Source organism: Puma concolor, chromosome B3, assembly GCF_028749965.1.
Source record: "Puma concolor isolate L17-30 chromosome B3, mPumCon1.1.hap2, whole genome shotgun sequence".
In the NCBI taxonomy this organism is placed as follows: domain Eukaryota; kingdom Metazoa; phylum Chordata; class Mammalia; order Carnivora; family Felidae; genus Puma; species Puma concolor.
The window spans coordinates 79,781,247-79,803,473 of NC_141672.1; the positions used below are offsets into that span (position 1 = coordinate 79,781,247).

Consider the following 22,227-nt stretch of genomic DNA (forward strand, 5'->3'; position numbering starts at 1 on the left):
TGTAAGTATGAAAAATGATCTCACTGCTTAGCCTTGTGTTTAATAAATGTTAGCTAAATCCTAAGGTTGAATATCCTCACAAGGATGATGGTATTTAATGGCTGGGCCTTTCTAAAGTATGTTGTGTGCTGTTCACCATCAATGGCTGCTAGGGGAAGAGTTGACTGCTTCCGTTACAGTTCTTAACTCTGCCGGTTAGAAGTCTAACCCATTCCTTGTCATCCTAAATCACATACGGAGAAAACTGGAGGCACGGTGGAATTCATCTTTTAACCTGCTCATAAAGCACTCCCTTTGCTCTCCTCTCCCTTGAGGTATCCACACGTTACACCTAGCGGAATGGGGACGAAGGCTGGTGTTCCAGATGCATTTTTTTTTTTCCTATTAGGAATTTAAATTGAATTATGTTGCTCTAGATTTCCAATATCAGATCATCCACAATAAGACTTGTAAGATCTGATTCTTTAAAACAAATTTAAACTTAAAAAGCCTGTAAGAATGGGATGGAAGCCGGCATTAACCTTGTTTCTTCTCAACGTTGTGTGTTTGCTTGTCCAAGCTTCAGAATTGACTTTGCCTTTTTCTAAATGTTATTTCAGGATAAAAGTTGATCTGAGTATATAAAATTTTCCCAAGCCCTACTGATACATCCAAACAGTGCATTTCTCTTCGTTGCCAAAATAATACACAGGTAAGTATGAATATAATTACTTTCAAAACCAGGAGGATAACCAAAACCTCTGTGCTACCAATCATCAGATCACAGTTCATTTCTCTGAAGGATTCGCCATTTAGTCTCCAGGAATCTGGGGTTTTACAGAGGTCACGCCAGCACCATGACCTTGTCATTTGTAGACTCACCTGGCCACCATTTCTTTCTCCTTATGGGAGGCATAGCCACTGCTGCTGAGGGGTTTTAGAGGGGATGACAGGAAGTAGAGGCGGTGATTGGTGAAGTACTGGTCAACCAGCGGGAGGAGAACCTGGAAAATCCACCATAAATGAACTTCTAGAAAGTTCATCAAAGCCCCTCCTTCAGTTCCTTTGAAAAAGTTCATTTTCAGGGAGCAAAAAGCCTCTAAACACAGGTCCTGGAATTTCCAGGAATCTCTACCCGGTGAATTGCAGTTTCCAACCCATTTTCCTCTTGTACACCTCAAACCAGAGGCCTTGGGGATATGGGAGTGGAGAAGGTCACTGACTGACTGAGGGTCCAGAGAAATATGCAAATGGCCCTGAGCCAGTATTTTCAGGATAGTCTGGTGGGTCATGGTAATTCTTGGGCATGGCATCCAACAGGGACACTTGGGGAAGGGCCTACCACTTTCAGCCTTGAGCCTTTATGTCTCTGTTTCTCGGGCACAGTTATCCCAAGGCCTCATGTGCATTCAGGCCTCTGAGTAGGGTTGTTTGGTAGAGACTGCTCATCACTGGTACCCAAATTCATCCTTCTCTTCTTTTAGCAATAGAAACCCCCATGTTTTAGGTGGGCATGGGGTCGCCCAGCTACAGAATGCATCACCCAGATTCCATGGTGGCTGGGTGAAGCTAGAACAGCTGAGTTCTAGTCCATGGGACAGATCTTTAAGAGAGAAGGGGCCTGTCCTCCCCTTTCCCATCGATGTGACATAGGTGAGCCCATCTGGATCCCATTGACGTACATCACACTTGAGGTAATGGTGGAGCACCAGGAGAGGACAGTACCAGAGTCCCTGGATGATGGCATGGAGAAGACCAGGCTTCCTACCATCTCAGTCGACCTACCTGCCCCCGGACTGTTCCACAACAGAGAAATACATGTCCAGCTCATCAAAGCCAGTGGAGTTTTGCCTATCTTTGTTAGATTAGCTTACCGGACACCCTACATTGTACAGATTCTAAGAAGACAGTAATTTGGTTAAATGCAAGGAATCACTTACTTTGGCAAAGAATTTGATCTCCTGGTCATGGGGAGACTTTTCAGTTTTCCCACTGCTGACAATGGCTTCTACAAAGACAAAAGTAACACAAAGTTGGCCATAGTTAAAACAAACACAAAAACAACCACAGCATTTTAGAAACAGAGCAACTTTCCTCAGGGTCATGGAAAGGCCATTTCATTTTTACAAAATATCTCGTATTTTACAAAGTACTTTATAGCTGTGTTGGCTAGGTGTTTCTTCTGTCAGTTCTCTAAGCTGTTTTAGTACCCTTTCCTCTACTTTGTTGATGAGAAAGCAGCTTCAGAGAGGTTGAGTCATATGCCCACAGTCACAAAGCAAAATAATGGAAAAGTTAAAATAGGATGAATTATATGAAAAAAATGACAAGTGGCTCAAACCCTGAAACCAAGGATGAAACAGATTTTTTTAAAGAGGGGGACAAAAATCTCAGCCACCGTTTCCCCCCCAAAACCTATGATGTCTCAATGAATTACGAACAGCTACAGTATGAAAGCATCATCCCTTGATAAAGGAATACCACATTCTTTTTGAGATTATGAAATATTAAGGGAAGCACACATTTGGGGGATATTTCACAATGATACTTACCCAAATGGGCAATAAACTCTTGGGCGGAATCAACATATTTCAGGATCTTCTTCAAAAATTTATAGGCAAACCTCTTTTCCATGGAGGAGGCATCCAGCTCCATATCCTTCATACCTCTAGGTTGGAAATGGGTAAATCCCAGGAAGTAACAGAGATGACTATGTGACTTCGGAGCATCAGCAATCCTATCTGTGTTGACTTTACTTTCCAAACGTTAATGGTTATTCTGGCCTAGTGACCTGCTTTGTCATTTGACTGATTCCCCTTGCACTTGGAACCTGAGTTTATGAGCACCCAATACTTGCACTATGATAACGCCTGAAAAGATTTTTCAAAATATCTTTATCATTCATTCAACAAATATCGAGCTGGGGATAAATCGGAGAAGCAAACAAGATCCCTGCCTCCATGGAACGTACAGACTAGCTGTAAATGGACACAAATAATATATAGCACAAAATATAAATTATGTGGAATGCTAGAAGCTAGTAAGTTTTGTGAAAAAAGAAAGATTAAAGCAGTATGAAAAGGCCCAAGAGGGGGGAGCAAGCAGACTGTAGTGTTACATGGGGCCATCAGTGCTGGTTTCATTGGGAGATGACACTGGGGTAAAGGCTTGAAGGAGGTGAGGAGGTGAGCCATATGGACATCTGGGGAAGGAGTTTTCCAGGCATATGGACTGGTGGTGCAAAGGTCCTGAGGCAGGAACATGCACGCCGAGCTGAAGGAATATGGCAGATGCTAGTGTGGATGGAATGGATGTGAGCAGGCAGTCAGAGAAACAGGAGGTGGTTAATAAATCATTAGGGCCCTACGGGCCATCCTTAGAATTTTGCTTTAGCTCTGAGATGGGAAGCTACTGAAAGTTCTGGATAGAGGAATGACTTAAATTACAAATTACTTTAATTGCTAGGTTTAAAACTGATGGTGGGGGGCAAGGGTTGAAGCAGGTGCCCGGATAGGAGGCTCTGACAGGAATGATGGTAACAGCACGGAAGGGGTGAGAATGGTCACATTCTGGACATCGTTTAAAGCAGAACTATCAGGATGTCCTGAAGGACTGGATGTGGGTTGGGGGAAAAAGAGGAGTCAAGGCTTTTGGCTTGAGCACCAGGAAGAATGGGCTGCCGTGGCGTGATGGGGAAGCTGAGGATGGAGCAGGTCAGAGATACGGATAGCGGGAAACGAGTTCTCCTTACTGACGGGGCTCTGGCTTCCTTGCCTGCACACCCAAGTGCCCTCCATAGGGGCTGGCGCATGGTAAACAGCTACTAGGCTATGTCTGCTGAGTTCAACCATCTTTTTCCTTTCCCCCCTTATTTCTTTGATTTCCTTTTTAGTTCTGGTAAAGAGGAATTTTTCATTTCTGTAAGCAAGTTATTTATCAGCAAACCACAGCGCACGTTCCTCTGGGTGTTAAGAAGAGGATTAAAACGACGAAGGGAGTGTTTCTCAAATGCTTCCCCAGAGGTGGTCTCCTGCTGTCTGACCTTTCCTGCTTCACAATATGGCAAGTAAGTTTTGATATTTTTTCATAGGCACTACAAGAGAAATATTTGTATGGGTTTTTATTTTTTATTTTATTTATTATTATTCCTTTTTTTGGCCACTCTGTGGCAAAATTCTGTAGGACACTAAAACAAGAAACAGCAGTTGGCTCAGCAAAAGTTTCTTTCAGAAGGAATGGCTATATCAGATAGGAACCCTGGCTTGTTTTGTCTCTCTTCAAGGGACTCAGCGAGCATGATTTAGGAGCAAAGCCCACCAGTGACATCTGACCAGTGAGGAAACAGGTTCTAGGTTCAAGCAGCTAAGACCCTATTCATATATAATCCTCATCTAGATAATTCGGACAAGCACAAGTTTGCGATAAAAACTCAGGAAATCTTGATGCATTCAGACTCCTCAGTGGTGCTGTGTCTTCAAAGAATCTGTTCTCTGTGTTCAAAGACTGTTTATGTCCATTTTGCTCACTATTGCTCTTATGTAATTTAATCAAATATTGTCTAAAACAAAAACAAAATAGAAATTTGAAGACAACTGCTGATTCTGTGAGAACTAGGCCGTACATTTTGCAAAGACATGAAACTGTGTTTCCAAATACATGTTTCTGAAATAGGTATGAGCGAGATAACTAGCTGTAGAAGACAAGAGAGGAAATTGAAAAAAAAATCTATAAGGGGGCACCTGGGTGGCTCAGTCGGGTAAGTGTCTGACCCTTGATTTTGTCTCAGGTCATGATCTCACGGTTCAGGAGTTCGAACCCCACGTTGGGCTCTGCGCTGACAGCCTGCTTGGGATTCTTTGTCTCTGTCCCTCTCTCTCTCTCTCTCTCTTGCTCTCTCTGCCCCTCTCCAGCTTGTGTGTGCACACGCTCTCTCTCCCCAAAATAGACATTTTTAAAAATCTGGAAGATACTGCACTTCTACGGTTTTGTATATGCCGTAATTCTTGCCGTTCTGCAAAGAAGCCCAAGTCCCAAAGGTCTGACGATGCCCTATGGATATGCTTTAGAAGGCCAATCGATAAAACAATATACAAAGAGAAGCTTCGGGGGCCTATAGCACAAGATTTGTGAATGAATGCATGTTTATATGTTTCAATTTCAAATTAAATGTTTAAGGTGTACATGTATAATTTGTCATGATTCTTTGCTATAACTGAGCTTTAAAAATTGATATTGACTGGTCCTGTTTAGGTCAGAAAAGATGGCTTCATGCTCCCCAATAAAAGTTTTCTCATTTCAGAATACTGACCATTATCCTGTCTCCCGTCTGTTTTGCAGACAGGCGATTAAATACCTGGGGAAGGAGAGACCACGTCCACAAGTCCTCCCTGCCCCCCTAACATCACCTGGAAGATGACTTACCTAGAAACCACGATGCCGTTCACCTGGAGGAATTTAAACAGGTCCTGTGCCTTTTCTCGGTCCCTGAACTTCTCCTTGGCTGTCAAGGTGTCATATGGTACCAACAGAGGGTGACTGCCGCCACCTGGGGACAAGAAAGTGAGAGATGACCAACTCTTTGGCCCTTCCTTTGCACTTCTGGGAAAATGTACCTGCCGCACCCCCAGCTCCCCTCCTGCAGGGGGCACCAGGAACCTGGCTCACCTTTGCTCTCCAGTTCCAGCTTCTTCTTCTTGGCCCAGATGTTGTGATAGTTCTCGGCCACGACCTCCACCATTCCCTGTGTCCCACCAAAGAGACAGCAGTCAGAGCAAAAGCAAAGAAGAAAAATGGGTCCATATCTGCTGGGCTGTTTCAGGCAGCCTCGGGAACTGAGCACCACCAAATGCTAACAGCACATCGCGGAGTGTCTCCCATCATTAATTAGTCTGTGTTTATGCACCTCATTTGTTTTTATAGCTTCCCCTCCATACAGAAAACAGCTTCTAATTCTGTCCTTCCCTTATAACTTATTATCCTGGCAGTCTGAGGCATTTATGAGACACACACATTTCCATCTGAAACTGCATTCTGGCAGGACTTGGACATTTTACTCCTGACCTGAAACAGGGAGATGGCAGTGGGTGTCAGAATCCCCCCAAATCCCTTACCTTAGCAGGCTAAAAATAATCACATCTTAGAGAAAATGGCTGCAAATACAATTGTTCAAAGAGAGTTCATCTTTCTAAGGCTCAGAAAATAGTGACCTGGAATCAAGGGTGTACGTTGGAAAGACACTTTCTCCAGGGTCCAAAGGGCTGATCTGACGGACTGTCTGGGGAGTATCTGCCCTGGGTTGGGGCCAATCCTGGCCACCAATGTATGCGGGAGGGGAGGGCTGAGAGGAGGCAGCGTGGGGCTTTTAATTTCATCCTCTTGGTTGTATGCCCCTGAATTCTGCACCAACATGGGGCACCCAAGTGAATCTTCCACAGGACATGAGATATGCAAGTGCCCTTGCAGCTGGCGGCACCTGCTGGGACCAGAAGTCACCCTCACCCCAGGGGCGGCTGCTCCACAGGCTTTCTCCTAGCTCTTACTAGTTTTGTTCCAAGTTTTTTTTCCTCCTAGCTGTTAGTTCTGTGTGTTGATACAGTAATTTGCAGTTTCTTCCTCATTTTAGTGAGTCATTACCTGTGATGATGGCCCTGGAAGAAGTACAAAGCCTGGCCTCCTTAGATAACCGGTTTATTCTAGCCAAGACTTGCCCTGTGGCCCTTGCCCAGTCTGGTTCTTTTCAATTCTGATATTTCAGCGGTGACATGTTCTTGGCTTTCTCCCCTCTCCTCACTCCTTTTTCATTTATTTTAATTTTGTAAAGAGCCCTTCTCTCCCTAGGGTCATTATTTTTTTTTAAAGATTCTTTTTAAGTTTATTTATTTATTTTGAGACAGAGAGCACAAGCAAGGGAGAAGCAGAGACAGAAGGAGAGAGAGAATCCAAAGGAGGCTCCATGCCGTCAGCAGAGAGCCTGATGTGGGGCTCGGTCTCACAAACCATGAGATCATGACCTGAGCCGAAATCAAGAGTTGGATGCTCAACCGACTGAGCCACCCAGGTGCCTCCTCACTCCTTTTGAACAAAACTCTTTGGAGGGTAATATGTCCTGCACTTGGGGGCTTTAGAAAGCAAACTGTTCTGGAAGCACCAACACTGACCTGGAGCTCTCTGGAGAGCACAACGTTGGAGAGGTCCAGGGGAGCAGGACTGTAGCTGTTGCCCTGGGAAAGCAAAGGCAGAATCACTGGGTTTGCCATTATTTTCCTTACTCTTACCAGTATCCTGACTTCAGCTACCAAAGACGTATCCCCGAGAGATCCCCAGATTTCATTGTTGGTAGTCCTCGCCCCTGACACACCAGGGACAGATTTCCCAGATTCTCTGGGGGTTCCTCACTGGCCCAGTATTGGCCCCGGGCATGCTGTCATACCTGGCTGGCCTGGGACACGCTCCGAAGCTTCTCATTTTCCCGCTGTTGCACCAGGGCCTCTCCCTCTTTGGTCCTCTCCACAGACCAGCCCACAGCCAGCATGGTTTTCAGGGACTCTCTAGCAGGCCAGCGGTAAATTTCCTTCTCCTGGAAGAAAATCCGGGCAGAAGAGCTTTGCAGAGCACGCCCCTGCACTATGACAGGCCTGACTCCCTGGGAAGTTGGCCCCCACGGTGGATGTGGTTGCAGCTGGCTCCAGCCTCCTCTCTCACTAGGTCCAAACACCCTCTGTGGCATCTCACCTGAAACATGTCATTGTCAGTCTTTCTAACGTTTCCAAGTGCAAGACCCTATAGTCTCCTGCCTCTGGAGGAAACGTACCAGACATTATCCACAGTTTATGGATAAAGAGGAGCAAGAATAGGAGGGTGACTCCTCATGCTCTAGTCACTGTTTCAGTTGGGACATGAGGGAATCCATCTGCACAAAACTCTCCTTTGTGCTTGGGAAGTAGAGTTTCTTAGATTTAGAATTCTCTTGAGCTCTGCACCATTTTACAAATGGCCACTACACCTACAGAGATACATATGCCATCCTTTATGTGTGACATAAAGCTGAAAGCTTACGAAGAACTCTTATTGATACCAAGATAGGAATTCGGAATTGAGTTGAATCAGATTTAATAATAATAATAATAATAATAATAATAATAGTAATATCATCTCAAAGATACCTGTCCATACTTCCCTAGGGGTCCTTCTCTCTACTCCCTTCATCTGTCACAATTGGAAGTTATTTCTAGCTTAGTTTTCTCCAGCAATTCAAGGCTTCCCCAACCCCAAATCCCCCACGTCAACAGTCTGACAAAAGCCCTTCCTAGTCCTGTTGCAAGTGAATTACGAATGCCTTTTGGCTCAGCCTCCAAGGGCTGAACAGTGCTTCTCCATCCGGTGGGTGCTCAGGGCCAAAGAACAGAATGTGAGGATGGGCTCCTGGAAATCGGTCCTTGAGGGTCTTGCCCACTGGTGAGTTTCTGAGGAGTTTATGTAAACTTGAGAATGAATGTGCCCTGAATTCCTCTGACCACCTGATACAATTCTCAAGTAAGGACAATCAGCATGGCCACTCAGTGCTACCAGAGGCGAGTTTCCTACCTTTTCTGTTAATGTCTTGAAAGGCCTTATCAGGGGATGGGTCTTCACATTTTCATCCAGGGAAATTCCATATTTCCATCCATTCTGACTCTGTAGAAATGTTCTCAGTTCAAATATCCTTGGCATCCAAAGAGCCCTCCTATATGACCCAAATCCCAGCTTCTATTTTCACTGAACAAATGGAATAATGGGATGTGACAGAGCTTGAAAATTCCCCTCCAAAATGTCTAATTGATCCTTTAAGGCCATTAAGCTCTCTGCCCCCGTGGATTTTGAACTCTGCCCCTTTATTTCTTCTTGTTTCAGCAGCTGTCCTCGCTGCTTACTTGCTTGTGTTTCAGACAGAAGGATATTTCAAAAGACCTGAGAACAACGCTTCTCAGGTCAGTGTGTCATGTTCACAGGCAAGGAAAGAAGTCAAGGTTAAAGGCATCTGAGGACTGGTCCCACTGCCCACTGCTTGGAGGAGGCTGACCTGACTTGCACTGCTTGTCTGCCAACCCTAGGGAACAACTGTAGCAAGGCAGGTCTTCTAGCATTATAGAAGTTTAGGAATTTCAAAATCCATTCAACAAACATCAGCTGAATGCCTACTACATTAGGTGCCAGACTCTGTCCCTGGCACTGGGGATACAGAGGAAAGTAAGAGCCCCTGAATTGTCATAACCTCACAGTTCAAAGACTCCTGGATGTTCTTTCTCAGGCTCTGCCTCAGCCCATGCATTAATGTGTATGTTTCTCAAGTTTCTGTCCCTTCTCAAAGGTACACCCTCCCTGGTAGATGTAATCCAGGCCCACGGTCCATAGGTGGCCTAATCTCAAATCGGGATTGCAGCCCAGATCTCTTCCCCCCTAATTTTCAAACATATTTAAGTTCTATTTGGATGTCCACAGGTACCTCCTCACATGCCTGAAACAGAATTCAGCATTTTACTCCTCTAGGGGGCCTCTCCTCTTGGGTTCCCTGGATCTCAGTGAATGGCACCAGCTACACTAACTTTCCAATCCAGAAGTGTGAGAATCTTCCTCGATGCCCCCTTCTTCTCTGTACCAGCTCATATTATGTTCAATTTCCCAGACATATTCATTTGTCTGCCTCTCCCTAGCTTCCCTGCCAGTATTTTAGTTCAGGCCACCATTGGCTCTCACCTGGAATATTGCAATAGCTTCCATGTGGTCTCCCTGCCTCCAGTCTTGCCACCTCTCTGTGGACTCCATTTGCTACACCACTGTCAGGCAATATTTATAAAATCACCGAGATCAGGGCACTCTACTGCTTTAAGATTTTCTGACTCCCATCTGTCATCATGGTAAAACCCAAACTCTTTGTGGACTCTAAAGCTACAGCGAGATCCTGTTGACCCTTCTAGACTCATGTCTCACCCTTCTTCATCTGCTCTACTCTGTGATCCCACCATATTGAACTATGGTTCCTTAAAGCCACCAGATTCTCTCTTGCTTCTCTGCTCTCATCTGCTGCTCCCATGGACTGCATTGCACTTGTTACCCTGTGCCTGAACAACTACCTGTCCCTCATCATATAGCAGAGATGTCACCAGCTCAAGGAAGCATTCCTGGACCCCCACTGTTGACTTAGGGACTCCCCTTATGGGTTATGTGCTCTAACCCTATGCTCATTCCCACAACCTGTATAATGGCTGGCCTATTTTCTTTATCCCACAAGAGTGTGAAGTTCTTGAAAGCAGGGGAAAAATGCTCTTTTCTTTGTTAGATGATCAATGCCCACTTGGCAATGGTGAGCAAACATGTTTCCTTATAAACGTGCTTATAGTCCAGTGGGAGACCGAGAGAGAGATTCATCAAATTCCACACCAGTAAACATGTAGTCAATAACTGGTGAAACTGTTTAATTGTTATAAATATAAATATTAATATAAATATATAAGCTGCTATGAGAATACCATGAAGGAAAAGAACAAGATGCTAAGAGGGCCTTTATCTGAGAAATCTGGGAAAGAAGTGTCCTAAGAAGAACTCACATGCGGATGGATATTTGAAGGATGAATTGGTGACTGGTGTTTGTTTGTGTGGGTGCAGATGGGGACCTGGCTCAGAATGAAAAGGGTTTCAGGCTTATGTAGAGTGTGTGTGTGTGTGTGTGTGTGTGTGTGTGTGTGTGTGTGTGTGTGAGAGAGAGAGAGAGAGAGAGAGAGAAGACAGACACACTAAAAGGAGGGGATGAGGTTGGAGAGCAGAGGGCAAAGGGAGAGAGGAGGCTGGAGATGGCAGCAGAAGCCAGATTAGATAGTGTCCGCTGTTGGGTGATATCTGGGATTTTGGCCTTTGTATTAAAAATGGTTAGGCTATTAAGGGATTTTAACAAGGAGGAGGGCTGGACTGGAAAACAGCGGTAGAATATGACTAAATTTACATACTGAAACTAGCACTTGCCAGCAGCGTAAAGGACAGAGTGGAGAAGATGCACGTGGGCAGACTAGTTAGGATGTTACCACCATCATCTGGGCAAAAGATGACTGTAGCTTGGACTAAAGCCATGGCATAGACAGACATACACAAATTCAAGAGAGACTAAGGAGGTAAAATCCACATGGATTAGTAATGGATTGGATACTACTTTGGATTCATGGAGGTGTCCCTTTCCCCTAATTCATAGGCTGGCCAAATGGGCATATGTGAAGACCTTCTAGAGCAAGGGTCAGCAAACTGGAGCCCTTTAGCCAATCCACCCAACCCCACTTGCTAAATACAGTTTTATCGGAACACATTCTTTCATTTATGTGTTATCTCTGGCTACTTTTGTGTTGCCACAAAAGTGATGAGCAGTTGTAACAGAGACTGCTTGGCCCGTAAAACCTAAAATGTTGACTATCTGGCCCTTTATTTTATTATTTTAAAAAGTTTTTTAATGTTTATTTAGTTTTGAGAGAGAGAGAGAGAGAGAGAGAGAGAGAGAACGCACAGGTGCCAGCAGGGAAAGTGCAGAGAGAGGGAGACAGGATCCAAAGCAGGCTTCATTCTGACAGCAGAGAGCCTAATGTGAGGCTTGAACTCACAGAACCATGAGATCATGACCTAAGCCAGAGTTGGATGCTTAACTGACTGAGCCACCCAGATGTCCCTCTATCTGGCCCCTTACAGAAAAGGTTTGCCAACCTTTGCTCTAAAATCATGACGTATTAGCCCACTCTATGGTTACGAGGGTTGTTGTTATCACCAGCCCCAAACAGAAACTGATCAAAGGAAAAAAAACTGACCCCAGATCAATGCAGAGGCTGAGAGAGCGGCTAAAGGTGTCCCCTCTCTAGGGCACACTGCTCGGAGGTGGTTTTCTGTGGCTCTGCAGGGGAGACGGGTTCACTGCTACATGCTCGAAGCCGCAGCTGAGCAATGGCCCCGGTCCTCAACTGGCGGCCCACAGGAATCCTGGATGTCTTTGGCACATTCCTCCCACTTTGCCTGCCAGCATTAAAGGGCTGACAGAGCAATTAAACTCATTAAGCAGCCTGACCTCATGTGGTGAGGAATTTTAAACACCAGATGGACAGGCGTATTAATAAGGGAGTGTCTGCAAGTTCTACGGCTGCCCACCATGGGAAGATGCGGGTCCTCCACAGAATGAAATGCAGCTTGCCGACAAAATACAAGGGTAAGGCTTTCAACTGCACTTCCCTTTTTCCAATGCTACATTCAAAGAAAGAATTTAACGAACGCCTCCTGCCCCATACTATGCATTTATGTCAAAATCACGTGCTCGGTGCAAACTCCAGAAAATGCAATGTTTAGAAAAGAGTTAACACGCCCAGAATCAATCATTTTCCTGAGAAATACAAAAAGCAGCACCAGCCACTGCTGCTGCCTATTTCTCCGACCTCCACCATCCCTGGGAAATTGCTGCTCAGAAATAATGAATTCTCTTGGCATAGCCAGTCTGTCACTTAGACAAATCAGGCAGATTTCCAGGATTGGACCCTTTAATGTTCTTGGGCTGTTTTTTCTTCCCCCTGACAATTGTCAGTTGGATGATAATCCCTACCTTGTCACAGGCCCATTTATCATGTGAATGCTCCGCGTACTTGGTGACGATGTACTCCCATTTTTCAGGCAAGGAAAAACTGAAATGAGAAAAAAAAAATTACAACCTCCCCAAGCACTTCAGCTGGATGTACTGAAAAGATGGCCAGAACCAATGATCAGCTGGCAGAAGTTGGACGGGAGGGACCAGCTAACCCAAGGCTGAAGCTGGATTCCCAGCTGTGAACTTCATGGCCTGTCCATGCTGGGTCACAGACACACACCAGGTCTTATTGGAGGACATGACTGTAGGAGCCTCTGCTGCACAGGTGACCTTCCAGCTGCTCAAGATTCCATTGGCTCCTGTGCCAGATCTGACCTGGGTTAGACAGTGAAAATCCCCTTATCCAAAGACACTGCCTGTAACCTCACCAACTCCAAACTGGGAATGCCAGAAATGGGTAGACAGAGAACCAAATGTTACAAAAGACTGTCTACTTTTTTGGATTCAGAGACTCATGTTTAAATATTAGAATTTGGTTAGGAGAGCAGACACTTGTTTCTGTTGGCCTGGCAGCTTCTGTCCCATCTAGTGGTAAAAAACAAAAACAAAAAACAAAACAAAACAAACAAAAAGCACCCCCATTTTCCTTTGAGGAACACGTCTTGAATTGCATGGAGTCTTATGCGAACGGTCACCAAGAATGGACATCTGAGGAGGCCAATCAGACTCACTCTCCCTGGAATTTGAGTCTTGAGTTGTTTGAGGCCAGGGCAGCAAAGTCTTTGCGCTGATTCATCTAATGGGGATACTACTTGAAGGTTGTTCGTGTCGTCACCCTGCCTTGGTTCCTGTGCTTCCTGAGGCCTGGTTGGTCAGCTTTGCACTAGGTTTTAATTATAACCCTGTATCCTTGCAATCATGTGCTTTTCTGCTTAACTTCTAGCTCCTGTTACTTATATTTTTTGGAGAACCATACTGATGCCAGAGGTATGTGTGAAGAAATCAGAACTCTCAAGATAACATGGAACCACACTCATCGCTAGCAAACAATTGCTAGTGTATATCTCAAAATGTTTATAAAGGCATCCAAGTGATTACACCATCTGTCATCCCTTCAGTATGTTTACGTTTTCACAAGGTGAAGTTCTCCGAAGTCAACACCTGCGTCTCTTGGGCTCTAGCTTGGTACTTTATCACACCCCTTACCTCTTTTTTACAGCAGGTTCAATTCTATTTCCTGCCATCCACTCGCTCAAGGCTCCATGTGATAGGATGTGTACATAATTTTCCCGAAGGTGAATTTTATACATTATCAAAGCTGACGGCCCCTAGGAATGGCTCAAGCTATGCCTTTCCTATGGGAGCTACTGCCGCAAACCACAAGTCTAAGGGGCTCTTACAGGATGTCTTGATTTCCCTGTTCAATCTAAAGCATTTTTAGAGCCCTTCATTTAAAATGCACCCGGACATGAAGACTATATGACCCACAACGCATAATCATAACTAGGAAAGAACTGCCAGAAGACAAAATTGGGCATATGTTGCCCAATATTTTATCCGTGGCCTGATCATCACTAGAGAGGAATGCTGGGGAACCAGAGGGAGGAAGTAAAAGACACTATTGTAGGGTGATTCTAAAATTCCAGCATCCCTTGGCATGGCAAAGAGTGGGTCCAGTCTTTCAAATAAGGACCCCATGCTGTTCTGTCACTCACACCCTGAGGCCTTACTGGAGTTCAGCTGAGTGTTATTTATAGAGTTGTTTTGATGTACAATGCTATTAGAACTATAGAGGCCTAATTCACAAAGAATGAAGATTTTTGTCAAAAAATTCATTAATAAATTAATTGCATCATTTGTCAGCGTGGTTCTTAACAATGCCTCGGGTGACATTTATTTGTGGAAAGCATTAGTCTCTTATAATAAATAAACCAACCCCCGAAAGGAAAGCCCAGAATATAATAATACAGCACATAATCAGATATGGACGGATTAGACCTTCAGAAGCTGACAAAACCCAGTGCCTAACGTGACTTATAGCGTGTCAAAGAAAATGATCCGCAGGGTTAGCAGGACAGAAGGAAGAAAAGTTCATAATCCTCGCTACCTTCTGAAAGAGAAACACCAGCCACTGGCCAAAATGTCGACTGGCTTAGAGATGATTCTGGACTCACTTCATGGTGTTGATGGGTTTGGGGTCAAAGTTGCCATCTGCATCCACTGAGATCTGTTTCTCCAACGTGGCTGAGATTCTGGTATCTAAGTAATCTGGTGGTAGCGCCCCAGCTATAGCACTGAGACAAGGAAGGGCCATTCGGAAAAGGTCTGGGTCATACTTCTGTGAGGGAAGACAAAGACCATGATAGCACAGAGATGAGAACTAGTGCCGCCCACAGGGAACAACTCATCAATTAGCTGAAAAAAATAAAACGCTTGCATTTGTCCAGATTCACCAAAATGGGGAACATCTATATCCTTTGATGCTTTCTGGTAGAAACTTAAGGATCCTTGGAAGATCAAACGACAACCCGTAAAGCCCTCAAGTCACCATTTGCTTTAAGGTGAAAATCCTTTAATCAAAGTTTAAATCAGTATCTCCCAAAGAGTTAATTGCAAGAATATCTAAGGATTACAGTGGTCTATAAACTTGCCTACCACAGATGGTTATAGACCCAACCTGTGACTGGAGAGGACAGGAGAAGCTCTGACAGTCCCCTCTGCAGCTGATATGGGTCTTATGTTGGTATCCTCAGCAGATGGCTCAATATCACATCTGTTCTCTCTTGAATGGGGCCCGGAAGAAATTTCAGTCAAATAATATGGGGTTAGGAACAGTTTTTGATCTACTCCTACTAGACCAAAGGAACACTGGAATAAATAAAATTTAAGTGCAGGTGAACACCAACTGGAGCTATCCACAAGCTTCAGACTGTGGTAAGAAAGCCAGACTTACTCATTTTCCACCTTTAAAGATGGCGACCTCAAAAATCGAAATAAACTGGGCTAAGGGGAGGGGAGGCAAGTCTGACACTTTGAACTGTATTTCAGTCAGACTGTACAGAGGCCTCTTACTCACTTTTCTTCAAGCAAGTGGCTGTGAAGAACCTTCCTCAGAATGGTATGTGGTCTTTTGAAAATCCCACATCTCAACATCAGAGCAGCTGTTGGGGATTCTCCTCTACAACTGAGCTTGGTAAAGACTGGCTAACAGGGGCCACACAATGTCAGGAGGAAAGGAATGACAGTGAGGGTAAGTCATCAAGACTGAAACTAGGAAATATTTTTGTAATTTGCTCTGGAAGTCCTTCTCCTGTGTTTTAGCTTTGTGAGTCTGACAGGTTATTCAACTGCTCTGAGACTTTTCCTCGTCTGTGAAATGATGATTAGCATAGCTCCTGTTTCACAGATTTGGGTAAGGATGGTGTGATATACACTTGGGAAGTAACCGGCTCTGTTCCTAGCACGTGGCAAAGGCTAAAAACATTAGCTATTACTATTCACAGGCATTTATTACTCATTGGTTATCAAGGTGCTCCCTCTTTGTTCAGAAGTACTGCCATTACCTTATGGGAGAGGGAGTCGAAAATCCCCCAGAAGAGCTTCTCCGTCAGGTGCAATTCCTCCTCCACAGCTAGCCCGTAGCTCCCCCATCCTGAAGGCAGACAGTAATACTTCCAGCACTGTTCATAGTGATTTGTCAGAAGCTGGGAGGTTTGAACAGGATTGCACCAGTGGGTGGGGTACGGAAGATCCACAGGCATCCGCAACATGCAGGGGAGAACACAACAGCAGGGGGCAGACATGAGAGTGAAACCAACAGTTGAAACAGTTGGGTTATCTACAGAGAGGCCCTCAGACACCACTGGGAATGGTCTGCTTTCCTGCCTAATGAGCTCTAGCCGGAGCTGAATCCACCTGATTAACTCTTGTGCCTCCTAATGTGCCCCCAGCAGTTGCTGGAAAATGGAGAGGAACTCTTTCTACTTCAAATGAAGTAGTTGCTATCTAACACTGCAGGCACTCAAAGGTGGGAATAATTTCTTCTCAGACATTTGCTTATAAATCTAGAAGACTCTGAGTGATGCTGATATGGAGATGGTGAGGAGCACCCCGTGGGTTCTGAAGATTTTCTCTATACTGATTACTGCCTGTGGCTTCCTTGCTTTTCTCTTGAGCCTTCTGATGGCCCAGCCGTGTTACAACAGTTCCACATGTGGCCAGGAGAGGGCAGAAGCACAGCGCCAAAGTTCCTATCCCAACAGGTGGAATCCACACCCTCTAAGAAAAAATCCCGCTGGTCTCAGAAGTAAAAGCGAGTTTACTGAGTGCTATTGATGCTGCTTCCTCAAGGACCAGAATCCAGCTGGCAGTACAGGCCTGCTGAGGAAGCAATGCCAGGTTGGACTATGAAAACCATAGTTTTCAGCTAAAATGCTTACTGGGATTAAGATTAGAAGAATAGCCCTTGGAGGGCAGTGGAATCTCTGACAATATACAAGCTGCTTTCTGCCTGGCATGGAGACAGAGGATTGAACTGAAGGCTTCTGGGAATTCTGTTTATCCCAGTAAAATGCTTCTGGAAATCCTTGGCTTTGCCTAATTCTTAGAAAAAGGAAAAGTTCTGTTAAAGTCACCAGGCAGAATTTTCAGGTGTGGCTAGCCACTGCCGACACAATGAATATGCAAATACGGCAGGTACCTCATAGGTGAAAGTTAAAAAAAACATTTTTCTCTTGGGTGGGCAGTTGATTGTGGTGCCCTCCCACCCAGGCCCAGATGTTCCCTGTGCTAGTGATAAAATTATTGTAATTTATGAGAAAATCATGAATGAGACAACAAATAGCTCTATGGTTCTTTCTACTTTACATTCATAAAGGAAAGCAGGTAAGAGTTAAAAACAAACACAAAAGAGGGTCTGTTCAACAGGAAAAAAAAGGCACAAAACAGTATGGAATAGAAAAAGGACAATTTAGTTTCTGTACTTGAATGAATAATCACAAGGCCTTCAAAGCTTTTTGAGATTGGATACATTCTGAAAACGTAATTAAGGCAGGAAACTGCACAATCCAAGTCCCCCTCATTAACTTCTGCTACATAACACGTAGCCAGTGGAAAGCAATTAAAGAAAATTGGAGCAGTTAATGATCTACTCTCTGCAACCTGGACATTCAGAAAGGGGTGTGATAGGGTGGGTTGTATCTTTTTAGCCCTCAAAAAAGTAAAACTCATTGAATGTATATTTTGCTCCCCCAATTGTGAAGCCCTCATGTTTTGCAAGGCAAGTTTCTGTGCCGTGGACTGTATTTCTGCAGCAATAAAGAGGTTTACCTTAAGAGGCATTTTGCAGTATTCGTTGAGCTGCGGCACATCAAAGACAAGACGTCGCAAGAGTTGCTGTAACATTGAAGGCCTCAAGTGACTGCAGTAAGAAATAAGAAAGAATAGAAAGGTAAGAAAATGATAAAAGAAGGAAGAAAGAAGAAACACTCATTGATAACCATATACCAGAGCTAAGCCTCAGAATAATTAGCTCCTAAAACAAGATCTTGGGTAAATCACGGTCAATGATAACACACTTTAAAAGTAAGTACAGGTGATCCTTTCACAACATGGCAGCTAGGGGTGCTGACCCCTCCAGCATATAACTTTTGACCCCCTCCAAAACCTTACTAATAACCTACTATTGACTGGAAGCCTTACCAGTAACACAAACAATTGATTAACACGTATTTTGTGTTATATGTATTATATACTGTACTCTTACAATAAAGGCAGCTAGAGAAAATGTTAACAAAATTATAAGAGAAATATATTTATACTATTGTATTAATTGAAAAAATCCACATACAAGTGGACCTGTACAATTCAAACCCGTGTCATTCAAAGGTCAACTGTATATTTAAAATATAAAAGGGGAATGTATGGCTAACGAAGTGAGATACCTAAGGTAAAGTCTAATCACCAGGTGATAAGATGTCCTAGACTCTATGCATCATCAAAATATAGTTACGGATTATGTACAAAGAGTATAATAGAAAGAAGGTGCAGTTGATTTTACAGCCATCTCTAAGGGCCAACTGTCTCCTTGAATTCTGCAAAGGATGATGGAGTTGACCAGTGCATAGGTGGAATCTGAGGCCACCTACTGGTGTGACTGCAAGGGAGTTTAAGACCTTCTGAGTTACTATCCAATCTCTGAAATCCTCATTATTGGAATCATTTCTTTAGGTTAAGGCTCTGTCCTCAACAAAACAAAACAAAACAAAACAACCCTCCTTAAACAGGCAAATACTATAATCAATTAGCAAACAATTTATCAAATTATCGAAGAGTTCATGGCGTTGGTAGTTGGTACAATTCTGAAATAGAGAAAGGAGAGATAAACAACATTGATTCACTTTTATTTTTAGATTACCAAGGCTTTTAAAAACTGAATGGAATGTCCAAATTCTCTGCATAGAGAAGTGCCCATATACATAATTTAGCATGTATGTTCAGTTCAAGACCTACTGACTTCCAACCACAGATGCACAAGGAGCCATGGAGGCCAAGTTAATGACTGATGTTAAATGTTGGAATGTCAGGAGAGAAATCCTACAAGGAGAATGGATGCAAATGGAGATGGACAAGAGAACTCATCTGGCTGACAACTTTTCCAAGAGCCGGCCTTGTGATAAAAAGTCCTGGAGTAAAAAGTGAAATATACAGCAAGTAAATGGCCTTGTCTCTAAATCTTGGAATTATAATATAAAATTCATTACTAATTATTGCTTTTTTTTCTAGGTAGCCCTAATTCCCCCCCCCCCCCCCCCCAGTACATAGTCATCTCTTGTGTGATTAGGAAACCATTCATTCAACAAGAATAAGGACCATATCCAACGGGCCACTACAGGGACACCTGCTGGGCCTATCTCCTGGACATCCCAGAGCAGTGGTTCTTAATCTTGGCTGTATTATGGAGGCACCTGGGGAGCTTCAAAAATTATAAGCCTGGGTCCCATTACTAAAGGTTTGATTTTGGGGGTTGAGGTATGGCATGGACACTGGATATTTATTTTGTAGCTCCCTATATGATTCCAAGGCAGAAAACACTGGCTTAACACAGCAAATCAGCATCTGGACCATATTGCTGACACCTGCTATTGGAAGGGGACTTCTTCCTTTGACCCTATCAGACTTGACAGTTTTCTGAGGATCCAAGTCTCTTGGGTTGACTTTACCATTTTCCTTGGTTGCTCTGATACCTATCTGCAGTGGTGAAAACTACTGCCCTTCATTCCCCACTGGGACTGGAGATTCCTTCTTATCTTTGCTCCAGGTTCTGTGAGCAATTCACTATCTGGAGCTTCTTATCTTTGCTCCAGTGAAAACTACTGCCCTTCATTCCCCACTGGGACTGGAGATTCCTTCTTATCTTTGCTCCAGGTTCTTTGAGGCTTACAGGTAGGCTGCTTTGATTCATACTCTTACATCTGGTCTCTGTGTAAAGGTCCACTCACTTAGAGAAGGAAAAACTTGGTTTCTGGCTTTTAGGAACCAAAACATTAGTTCTTAATCTGAATACTTAAGGCCTGAAAGACAGTTTCATCTTCTGTTCCACCAACCCTCAGGGCAAGAGCCTGAGCTGTGCCCCCCATTTCTCCATAGTGAGAGATGAGACTCCATGCAGAGGTGATCAGCAAACTTGAGGTAAGTGGGGGTCCCCGCATAACCTAAGAGGAGATGTCTGGGGAGACGCTGGTGTATGGCTAAGCTGGAAGTCACCAGCTTATCAATTATACAATTAAATGCAGTTGACACGGATGCACACATGGAGGTGAAAACCACAGGCCAGGGTACTTACTTGCAAATGGCAAGCAAACATTCTTCTATGGTGTCCCTCTGAGCTTTGGTGAGGGAACGTCCCTTGGAAAGCCTATATATTGTCTGTAGTGTAGAATCAATCAAAGAGGTGTAGTGTTCTGCTCCGGCAAAGAGAGGGGCGCATCTTGTGAGGAGTGGAAGCACAGCAGAACATAGATATCTATTTAGTGCAAGCGCGGCCTCTGTGGTGCTTAGGGAAACCTAGGAAAGGGAGTTGGGACACTGGTTAATCTCCTTGGGAAAGACAGAGCACAGCTTACCCTGCATATGGAGATCCTGTCTGGCAGGTTGGAAAGCTTACGCATAACAGTGTTTCACAGTGACAGAGTGAACAACTCCCTACCTTGTCAGCAGACCTACTTCTCTTTTGCATTTTAAATGGAAAAAAAAAAAAAACCAGGTTAAAAGAAAAAAATAAACAGAAGGAAAGCAAAGGCTGGCTGGTCCTAACTCATTCCAAATGATCCACAAACATCTGTTCCCTTCAAAGAGGGATCCTAAAACCTATTAAAATCAGCCAATGACCAGTCTAACCCAACATTCTTCATGTTTGCAAAGTCCAACTGCCAAGCTACTATGTTATTATTCTGTCTTAGCTCTTTTTTCTCACCTTGTGCAGCCTCACAATTTGTCCTGAGGTGATTTTGAGATTAGTAAGTGGCTACTGGCCAAGCGAGCCGTCAAACTACTGGTTTTGTGACAGGTTTACAGAGAGAAAGTGGAGCTGTGACCTTATCACTTAATTTATGAGCATTGTGAGCAATTCACTATCTGATAAATGGCACGAGGGTAGAATTCACTAAAGAGAACCTACCTTTGATGGGAAAAGGGTACAAGGAACATAAACTTAGGACTCACTCAAAAAGTCTCCTTTAATTCTCACTCAGTGTTCTTTCTCATTCACTTAGGCTAGACACAAGGCAGGCCCAGTTACTGACATTTAGTCAAAGCATTCTTAGCTACCATCTTTGAAAACTAGGCAACTTCAAAAGAAACCTTGAGATCCACAAAGATAAAATCTTATCGTTATTTCCTGTGATTATCATAGCCATTGTATCTGTAACACATTTTCTGTAAGTTATGACATGATAAACTGTCTTGAACTGTACACATTTCTGGGTATTCCTATTAATTATCAAAAGTTTGTCTTTGATAAGACTTAGTAATCCTACTGAAAGAAATAGCAAATCTTTCACATTTATCATTTTGGTAAATAGAGTTGTCACAATGGGGAAGGACAGAGCTTTGATTCCAGTGGCTTAAAAGTTTTCAAAAGAGAATGCATAAAAATGCATGTGTTAAGGAACTGAACGTTTAGCTTATTTTGCTGCAGATTGTGCCTAGACAAGCATGTGATTTGAATACCAAATGGAAGAACAGAATTTGCTGTTTATTTGACCTATAAAAAACCCAAATGCTTTCATCAGGAATCTTGGGAATGTCCCAAAAGTGAAAACAATTACCATTTTTTTTAATCAAGTAATTTATAGAAAAAACTCAAAACGAAAGTAGCTGTGGAAGCAATGTTTTAATTATCCAAAACGATCATATGTCCCAAACACCTTCAGGAATATGTCATTTCTTAACACCATGCCAAAAATAAGAATGGGTCTTCCATTCAGATTGGGACTTGTATTGCTTCCCATTTCTGGGTGATCCTATACATTTGCGAGTAACCCATTCAAATGAAATCCATCCCAGTTAAGGTACTGGCTAGCTGACCACCCATCACAGAGCTCAGACTTCTATCTCTATTGGACACTAGGTGGAGCCTTTGAGAGACTTTATGATTGATTAAGAAGACC

General features: G+C 43.7%; 1 protein-coding gene across 1 annotated transcript in view; it reads right to left on the reverse strand.

Moving 5' to 3' along the window:
- The window catches only part of RYR3 (ryanodine receptor 3), a 530,733-nt gene that overhangs the window by 97,141 nt on the left and 411,365 nt on the right, over nt 1-22,227 (reverse strand). Inside the window, 13 exon segments of the mRNA XM_086710284.1 lie at nt 862-983; nt 1,920-1,987; nt 2,532-2,647; nt 5,401-5,524; nt 5,644-5,719; nt 7,137-7,199; nt 7,409-7,555; nt 8,563-8,652; nt 12,578-12,656; nt 14,734-14,897; nt 16,123-16,263; nt 17,888-17,978; nt 20,403-20,623. Coding sequence (XP_086566410.1) covers nt 862-983; nt 1,920-1,987; nt 2,532-2,647; nt 5,401-5,524; nt 5,644-5,719; nt 7,137-7,199; nt 7,409-7,555; nt 8,563-8,652; nt 12,578-12,656; nt 14,734-14,897; nt 16,123-16,263; nt 17,888-17,978; nt 20,403-20,623 — 1,502 coding nt within the window.